We start from the raw sequence: 9,618 nt of genomic DNA on the forward strand, positions 1-9,618 counted from the left end.
ATGAGGACTCCAATCATGGGTTATATGTGACAGTTTTTAGTTCTATTTAAATAATGGCTTTCTCATTATTTGTACTTTTTATGTTATTCTAGAAAATGCATATTTTATTCTGAGAAATCCTGCTGCTAGGCTAAGGCATGCTGTGTCTGCATTTATTAATTTTTCAAGTTGCATTTCTGTGTCTAGGAACAAAAAGCAAACTATTGGAATTTCCCCCTGAATTTGGGTGAGGGCGATTACCATTTTGACTATTTGTTTCAAAAGTATTTTTATGCAATCAAGTAAAGGCAATTTTCATATCACATCTCTTTATTGCAACCGTTGTTTTTACTTACCTACTGTAAATTAGTTTTAATAATTTCCACACTTGAAACTGTGTCTACTAATACCAAAACAATGAAGTTTTTCAGTGATACATCTCATCTAATGTTTCTTTGGTAGAAGGATTTAATGGATTATTAGTTTTTTTCCCTCATTAAGTCATTTTGTCTTAATATAGAAATAGTCTGAATATGATTTCTACCACCAAGTAATCATGGGTATTTTAAGCATATAAATAGCCATGAACTGCAAGAAGAGAAGGAGCCCTATCGTTTAGAAATATAATGACCACGTGGCTTACATCAGTAATTTGTGTCTTCATTTTGCCTGACAATAACCTCTTGAACCGTCTGCTGGGAGTTTGGCTCATAGCGAATCAGTTGCTGAGATGAGACCCTGGTGCAAGCTTCTTTCTCAAGTGGAAAATAGACTGGACAAGGTGTACACTCAACAGTGACTACTTGGGGAGGCTCATGCTTTGCCTGTGTTGGATTCTGCCCAGGCCCATTAGCAATCCACAAGCCAGCCTTGCGCATCTGCTCCCCTTGTTAACACTGACCCACTCAACAACCCCCATGCCGCTGTTATTAATCAGCCGTGCTGGTTTTTGAAACTCATGCTCAACCAGTTTGTCAATAACTGGAGCTGTTGGAATCTCAGGGCATGTACGGAGACCAATGGCTTCCCCATCTGCTTGCCTGCCTATCACCAAAAAGGGATATAATACTGTTATATGGAAGATAGCCTGCCAGGGAGTTTGGGGACATGCTTGGCTAGGACTTACTGCTGGGAAAGGTGGGTTCTAAAGTAGTATTTCTCAAACTATTTGTGGTGAAGAACCGGTTGTTTGGGTTTTTTAAATCTATCATGGACCAATACAGTAAAGATAAATTACTAGAAAAATGAAAGTAAAAAGTATATAAGGCTTAAACATCAATTTTTAAAACTAGATTCAGTAGACATAAAATTACTCTGTCAAAATTATATTAAGTTTTCTTACTGCTTAATCTCAATTTCTTTTTTTTAAGTTTATTTATTTTGGGGGGGGGAGACTGTGAGTGGGGGAGGGGCAGCGGAGGGGGGAGAGAGAGAGAGACTGTGAGTGAAAGGGAGGGAGGGAGGGGGAGAGAGAGATGAATCAATGAATGAATGAATGAATGAATGAATCCCAAGAAGACTCCATGCTGTCAACACAAAACCTGAAGCGGGGCTTGATCTCACAAACCGTGAGATCATGACCTGAACTGAAATCAAGAGTCAGACGCTTAACCAACTGAGCCACCCAGGCGCCCCTCAATTTCTGTTCTTACATTATCTTGCACCAGTTACAGTTTGTGGACTGTCCTCAATCCATAGGCAACAATTTGAGTACCACGATCCCAAAGCAAACTAGCAACAGGCTTCAGATCCAGGCTGTGAGTAACTAGAGGGAAGCTAAAAGCCCTATTGACAATAACTGCCCAGAGACTAGAGGGCCTTCAAAAGAGAATAGACACACTTCATATTATTGGGTGCAGTGCTGTGAAGAAACTGTACTCATTTAATTAAGCAGTTCTTTTTAACCATCTCCAAGAATACTCTCGTGTATTTCCAATAGATAAGGTCAGCATAGCTTTCTCAAACGCCCGTCACAGGAAAATACAACCCATCACCAACAAACATGACTTTTCTTTTTCTAAACCAGGGCACAGTGGGATTTGAAAATCAGATCAACAAATGCTTGGAGCTGGCTGAATACCTCTATGCCAAGATTAAAAACAGAGAAGAATTTGAGATGGTTTTCGATGGTGAGGTAAGTAGTCATCATGGACTAGATGCACAGCATTTCCAGAAAATCTAATGAGGGATGCTCCTGAAGCCATATTTTCCCACATTGCTGGAGGCTACTTCTGAATTTTTGTCTTTATGCACTTTTCATTTAATTCCCTCTGTGTCTATGAGCTTTTCTTTTGATAGCTTTGGAATGACTTTTGCCATTTGCCTTTTCTAAAATTGTCCAGCTCTTGACCAGTCCTTTGCAGACAAGAAATCTTTCCTTGGCACGTTTGAATCCTTTATCTTTCCTGGGTGTGTATTATCAATCACTGTGTTGAACTTCGTGATAAGTATTTCTCAGTTCCATGAAGCTTATAAGATGGGTATATCCTTGTCTTCTAAGACTTGTTCTAAAATGAAGTTCTACTTTACATAGATTCATTATGAGGAGAGCAAGATAAAATTGCTTTTGCTCTGAGTTCATATCCACATTACACATAACAAGATCCTTGTCATACAGGTATTGACTGAATCCTTGCTTTGTGCCAGGCCCTATGCCGTGAACTGGGTTATATAGTAGTGACCAAAACAGATATTGTCTCTGCCCTAATGGAGCTCTCAATTGGATAAAGGAAGTTGGAATAGGAGCCAGTATTTAATAAAAGGAAATCCACTCATAACCCATTATAATATAACACCACCTCCATTCAACTTAGTCTATTTGTCAGGCAGCCTAAGCTATTAGGAACACACTAGAGAGTCACCAGACGAGGACGAAAAAGCCCTGAGCAGTTCAACTTAATGATACAGTTCTCATGCATTTCACCTATGGGACCACACTTGGATCATTTACACTATTTTAAACATTCTACTAGCAGATTAGAGACAAATGTGATGTCTCAAGCCAGTTAGAGGAAGGCACAGTGATAGCAAATAGCAGCCTAGGAAGGAAATTGAAAAATTATGTCAAGAATACAGAAGAACTCTAAAAGGATAGGAGTTCTTAGAACAGAGACACTAAACAGTTCTAGGCATCTCAGTGAGGTCTGTCTTATGGTTTAGAGCTGGTATTAATATTCATTATGATAATCCTGACTAATCAATGAAAGATTCAGAATTAATATAATAAAACTCACAAAATATTCACTATCAAAATAAACTGTGTCCAGCATCTTCTATATATGAGGCACTACAAAATGGCAAGATGAATAATACTCTTTAAGAACTACCCAAATGTAATGATTTTTTAACAGTTCAATGTTTAAAAGTGGTAAATATAGTCATCTAGAAAATTGGTTATGGGAAACCGCTCTCTTGCCAGATATGACTGGACAAACTAGGTATTGTTCTCCCTAGTATAGAAATAACAATGCTTTCAAAATGGACTTGAAGCCCTTTTTTTTTTTTTTTTTTTAAATGTGTGTGGGATTTTTTGTTTTGTTTTGTTTTGTTTTTTGGTCTGAGAACCTTCCACCAAGGGTACATAGGGGTTTGGGAATAGCTTTTTTTCAAGTTCTCATAGTTTTCTGTTTTGTTTCTTTGTTTGTGAAAATTTCTGCAGCCTGAGCATACAAATGTCTGTTTCTGGTATATTCCACAAAGCCTCAGGGGCATTCCAGATAGCCCTGAACGACGGGAAAAACTACACAGGGTATGGACTCTTTTCTTGTCTCATCTAACCCTCTGCAATTTCTCTGGCTGGTCAGAACACTTTATGTGTCCTTCTAATGGAAGAGAAATAAAAAATAAAGACTTGGGGTAGTAGGGAGCCATCTTGTTATATTCTTTTTGGCTCTGGATTGTCCCCTTGCTGTGATTCAGATACAGCGGGAACCTCTAAAGGACGCACCCCTGTCTCAGTTTGGTGTTGCGGTATGCAGGACAATCGAATGATATGTGTATTCCTGGGAACTTCTGTATTAAACTGTGTCTGTTAACATATCTTTTAAGTTCAAGTCTACTCTAATATTGCTTCATTCCAGTTGATTTCTATATCGATTTTATTATTTGTAGTTGTTGGTATTAATACTTAATTTATATAAGATTTTATTCATCTAACGAATATTCATTGAGCATAATCTATGTGCCAGGCAGTATCCTGGGCTCTGGATTATTCAGAAGCCTTAATTTGTGTTGCAGCCCATAAGAGTTTTTTGTTTTTGTTTTTTATTTTGTCATTGTTCTATGACTGACTTTCGAAATTCAGTCACACAGTAGTTTCTGAGGGAATTTATGATAGGATAGACTTAGTCATTGGGTACTAACCACTGAGGAAACTAGAATATAAAATATTTGCTTTTATACCAGTACAAATACAAATAGCAAAACGTATATTGCTCTTTTTTTCAACTAGGAAATGGTTTGCATTAAGAGAGTTGTGTTAATATTGGTCTTGAGTTTGGTTTCGTGTTTTCCGTCACAAGGTGGCCCCCAAAATCAAAGCCCTGATGATGGAGTCTGGCACGACCATGGTTGGCTACCAGCCCCAGGGGGACAAGGCCAACTTTTTCCGGATGGTCATCTCGAACCCAGCTGCTACACAGTCTGATATTGACTTCCTCATCGAGGAGATAGAAAGACTGGGCCAGGATCTGTAATTGCCCTCCATAGAATATGAGTTTATGGGAATCCCCTTTCCTTCTGGCATTCTAGAATAACCTCTATAAATTGCCAAAACACATAGGCTATTTCACTGAGGGAAAATATAATATCTTGAAGACTACTGTTTAAACATTACTTAAGCTTGTTCTAGTATGTAGGAAATAATGTTCTTTTTAAAAAGTTGCACATTAGGAACACAGTATATATGTACAGTTATATATACCTCTCTCTGTATATGTATATGTATGTATAGTGAGTGTGGCTTGGTGATAGATCACAGCATGTGTCCCCCTCCAAGAGAATTAACTTTACCTTCAGCAGCTACTGAGGGGCCAAACATGCTGCAAACCTGCTTGCCCAACAACCCCAGGGAAAGATGTTTTTCAACATGTTGTGTCATAGGGACCAAGGGACATACTGTTGGTGAGAGTTGACTTTGTTGTCAGTGTTTCTCCTAACTAAAGTGATGACAGATGAGACAAAGTACCACTAGATGACAAGAGTCACACCCTCCCCATTAGTATCCTGTGAGGGGAAAATTGTAGCAGAGTCATTGTTACAGGTGTACTGTTGCTGTATTTTTAGAGACTAATTTGTGTAGATTGTGTATATTTCTGTTGTCTGACCTTTGGGGGGTAGGGGAAGGACACATGTAATGGTTTCAATGACTGTTTAAATTGTAGGTAAATGAAATAATTGCTTATTTATATTCAGAGATTTACCATGTTAAAGAGGCATCTTGTATTTTCTTCCCATTTGTAATGTATCTTATTTATATATTAATGCAGTAAGTTCAGAAAACTGTTTATGGTATTTTCGTGCATTTGTGAGCCAAAGAAAAAAGATTAAAATTAGTGAGACTTGTATTTATATTAGAGTGCCCTTAAAATAATGATTGAAGCCTAAGTTTACTGTCTGTAAGAGAATTCTGATACTGTACATAGAATCATCTATACGGAAATCCCATTACTTAAATAGCATCTGGTCTTCTATTACTCTCTCCGTCTGGCTGTGTGTCTGGTGTTCTCAACGCTTTTCTAGTAACTGTTGGATTATAACTAGATCTCCTGTAATTTTGTAGTAGTTCATGACCAATCTCTGTGACTCGCTTAGCTCAAACCTAAGGCAACGTTTCCGAAGACCTTCTGAAGAGCTCCGATAAACTGACCAGGCTCACAACTGTTTTTGAGGAAAGGAAATTCACACTGTGCGTTTTAGAGTATGCAAGAAGAATATAAACAAATAAAAATATTCTCCATGGAGAATTGGAACAAAATTTTCTCCTAGTTTGTGTTTGATACACAGAGCTTTCCAGTGATGGTTACGGGTCACCACAGCCCATCTCCTTTCCACCAGCTGACTTAGGTGACGGTCAGTAACCTTCTTAAGGGTATTGGGACTCGACCCACTGTCATAGGTGCCCGACCCCCTGATCTGTACAATCATTATGACTGTAATTAAATAAAATTTGCAATTCAAGCCTAGAGAAAGAAAAGCCATCCCTGTTTCTCTTTTTCTTATTTGCATCTTGGAGTTCCATTCATGCAGTCATTCGACACATGTTTTCTTCCTCTGTCGCAGCCACCATTCTAGGCACTGGGGTTACAGTAGAGTGCGTGGCAGATAAAGTTTCCTTCTAGTAGGGGTCTTACAGCATTTGGCATCTGTGGTATCTGGATACTTCTAAGATCACAGAATCGTGCCTCACTGCTGCTTATGCTTGAGCAGTGGGCCCAATTCACTTTCTCAGGAAATACGTTTTGGTGCTGGATTGTTAGGAAATAGGGCCCATTTTCTACAACATTCTATTTAGCTATAATAATACCATTTCACTCATTTGGAATACAAGGAGTTCTCTATTCAGCACACACAGGGGTTAGATAAAAGTCCTTTGTAATGAGCATCCTGACTTCACATGTAACTGTTGTAGTAAACAGAGTCCCACGGGGAGATGATCACAGTCACTTTATTCTGTCTGCCACTGTTCCTTCAAATCCTCTCTGTGGTATGATTCTTTCCACGCCCCTGTTTGAATTCAGGTCAATCCCAAAGCTTTGCTGGCCTCTCAGTTATAAGAACAGTTTCATCTTAGCAACCAAATGTCCAGCTCAGTGTAGTAAGACTTCACGTTTTTACACAACAGGGACCCTCCCTCGGCCTGACAGTGTTTAGGCTGCAGTCCCGTAGTGGCATGGGGAGAGGGGCTGGTGTTCAGATACGGTCAGCTTCTCTTTTTACTCTTCAGCTCATCTCTGCTCCCTAGCTGCTGCGTTTCCCCTGGAGGCAGAGGGATTAAAGTAACAGAGGCACAATTTTAGGTAGCTGATAAATTCTCATCTAGCATCAGGGCCTCTGGTCCATGAGAGTTTTTTTCTCATGGGACCATGAGGTAGGGAGGGGGCGGAATGGGGATTTTTTTTAATTAAGGTAAAGTCAAAGATACAATAAAATTCGTTCTTTATAGCGTACCGTGTATAGTGTTCTGCGAGTTCTGACAAACCCATTCAGTCACATAACTACCACTACAAGAAATTTCCCCATGTCCCTTTGTACGCACCACCTCTCCCAATCCCTAATTCCTGGCAACTTCTGGTTTGTTTTCTGTCCCTAGGGTTTTGCCTTTCCCATCACGTAAATGGAATCATATAATATGTAGCCTTTTGAGTCTGGTTCCTTTCACTTAACACAATGCATTTGAATCCATCCATGTTTTGTCTGTATCAGTTGTTAATTCCTTTTATTGCTGCATAGTGTTCCATTTGTATGGATGTGCCAGTGTGTTTATCCATTTCCTCACAGAGGGAAATTTGGGTTGTTTGCACTTTGCGGCGATTAAAATAAAGTCGCTCTAAATGTTAGTCTGCAGACGTGTGTGTGAACATAGGTTTTCGTTTCACTTGGGTAAATGCCTCGATATAGAATTGTTAGATCATATGGTAAGAGTGTGTTTAACTTTACGAGAAACTGCTCTACTGTTTTCCAAAGTGGCTGTACTGTTTGGCATTCTCACCAGCAATGTACCAATTTTCCAGTTGCTCTGTATTTTCGCTGACAGTTGTTCTTATAAATTTTGACAAATTTTAGTCTTTCTTTTTTTTTGGTTATGGCTTTATTGAGATATAATTTACATGACCATATAATTCACCCCTTTAAAGTGATAACTTCCTGGCTTGTAGAATATTCCCAGAGCTCTGTATCCATTATCACAATCAATTTTGGAACATTTCTATCATCCCAAAAAGAAGCCTTGTACCCATTAGCAGTCATTCCTCATTCCCATACAAATATTCCCTCTAGCCCCTGGGAACCACTAATCTACTTTCTGTCTACAGATTTGCCTTTTCTAGACACTTCATATAAATGAAATCACACGAAGGTGGTCTTTTGTGACTGACTTCTTTCACTTAGCGTGTTTTCAAGGCTCATCCATGCTGTAGCATTTATCACTACTTCATTCCCTTCATTGTTGAATAATATTCCATGTAGAGATATACTACATGTTTTTTAAGTTTATTTATGTATTTTGAGAGAGAGAGAGAGCACACGCAAGTAAGGGAGGAGCAGAAAGACAGGGAGTGAGAGAATCCCAAGCAGGCTCTGCAACGTCTTTGCAGAGCCTGAGGCAGGGCTCGAACTCCTAAACCCTGAGATCATGATCTGAGCCCCTGAGCCGAAGTTGGATGCTTAACCGCCTGAGCCACCCAGGTGCCCCTATACTCCATTTTATTTATCTATTCATCAGTTCAATGGACATTGGGGTTATTTCCACTTTTTTGGTCATTGTAAATGATGCTATTAGCACATTTGTGTGCAAGTTTTTATACAGACATACGTTTTTGAACTAATAGTGGTATCTTGCTGTGATTTTCATTTGCTTTTTTATGAAACACTTTTGATGAAGTCAAGGTCTTTCCTCCTGAGACCGCTTAGGACTCATGCTCAGCGCTGGCCCTCTTGACAATCTACCCTGTCCAAACCATTTGTTAGGAGCCCTTCTCCCCATGCCGTACTCTTGGGTGGTGTCCCTTTTATTTATAATCAGTATGTGGGGGGGCCCCTGCGTGGCTCAGTCTGCTGAGCATTTGACTCTTGATTTTGGCTTAGGTCATGATCTTCTGATTTATGGGGTTGAGCTCCACTTCAGGCTCTGCCCTGAGCATGGAACCTACTTGGGATTCTCTCTCTCTCTCTCTCTCTCTCTCTCTCTCTCTCTCCCCCTCTGCCCTGCTCCTGATCCACACATGCATGCACTCTCTCCCTTTCTCTCTCTCTCAAATAAGCTTAAAAAAAGCAGTATGTGGAATATATAAGGAGGGTTTTGGTGTGGTTTTTTGTTTTTACTTTTCTTTTAAACAGGCAAGTAAAGGATAAATAATAACAGAATACTTAAGTACCCACTTCTCAGCCAAAGAAATAAAACATTATCAGTACCTTAGAGCTGTCCAACCCATCGTGAACCCTTCTTACCTGGATGTTTCCTCTTTCCTGAGAAATAATTGCTATTCTTTTTTTTTTTATGTTTTTTTACTTTATTTTATATTTGAGAGAGACAGAGAGACAGAGAGCGAGCAGGGGAGGGGCAGAGAGACGGAGACAGAATCTGAAGCAGGTTCTAGGCTCTGAGCTGCCAGCACAGAGCCAATGCGGGGCTTGAACTCACAAGCAGTGAGATCGTGACCCAAGCCGAAGTTGGATGCTTAACCAACTGAGCCACCCAGGCGCCCCAGAAATAATCACTATTCTGAATTTTATGTTAATCACTCCCTTGTTTTTCTATGTAGTTTTACCACATGTATGAGTCATTATTGTTTAGTTTTACCGGGTTTTGTACTTTATAGAAATAGAGTAATACAGAATATATGTAATTCTATGATTTGTCTTTCTGTTCAACGTTATGATTTTGTAGGACCAGAGCTAACCTATAGGGGGTCTTTGTACAGT

The 9,618-nt window shown here is 39.4% G+C and overlaps 1 protein-coding gene across 4 annotated transcripts in view; it reads left to right on the top strand.

The window, feature by feature from the left end:
• Nucleotides 1-6,176, top strand: part of GAD1 (glutamate decarboxylase 1) — a 43,033-nt gene extending 36,857 nt beyond the window's left edge. For all 4 annotated transcript variants that reach the window (XM_025912317.2, XM_086718879.1, XM_086718878.1 and 1 more), the window contains 3 exons: nt 2,006-2,113; nt 3,638-3,727; nt 4,500-6,176. In XM_025912317.2, the coding sequence (XP_025768102.1) occupies nt 2,006-2,113; nt 3,638-3,727; nt 4,500-4,673 (372 nt within the window). In that variant the 3' untranslated portion in view covers nt 4,674-6,176. The remainder of the gene's footprint in view (nt 1-2,005; nt 2,114-3,637; nt 3,728-4,499) is intronic.
• Nucleotides 6,177-9,618: the final 3,442 nt, after the last annotated feature.

Source organism: Puma concolor, chromosome C1 (assembly GCF_028749965.1).
Source record: "Puma concolor isolate L17-30 chromosome C1, mPumCon1.1.hap2, whole genome shotgun sequence".
NCBI classification, from domain to species: domain Eukaryota; kingdom Metazoa; phylum Chordata; class Mammalia; order Carnivora; family Felidae; genus Puma; species Puma concolor.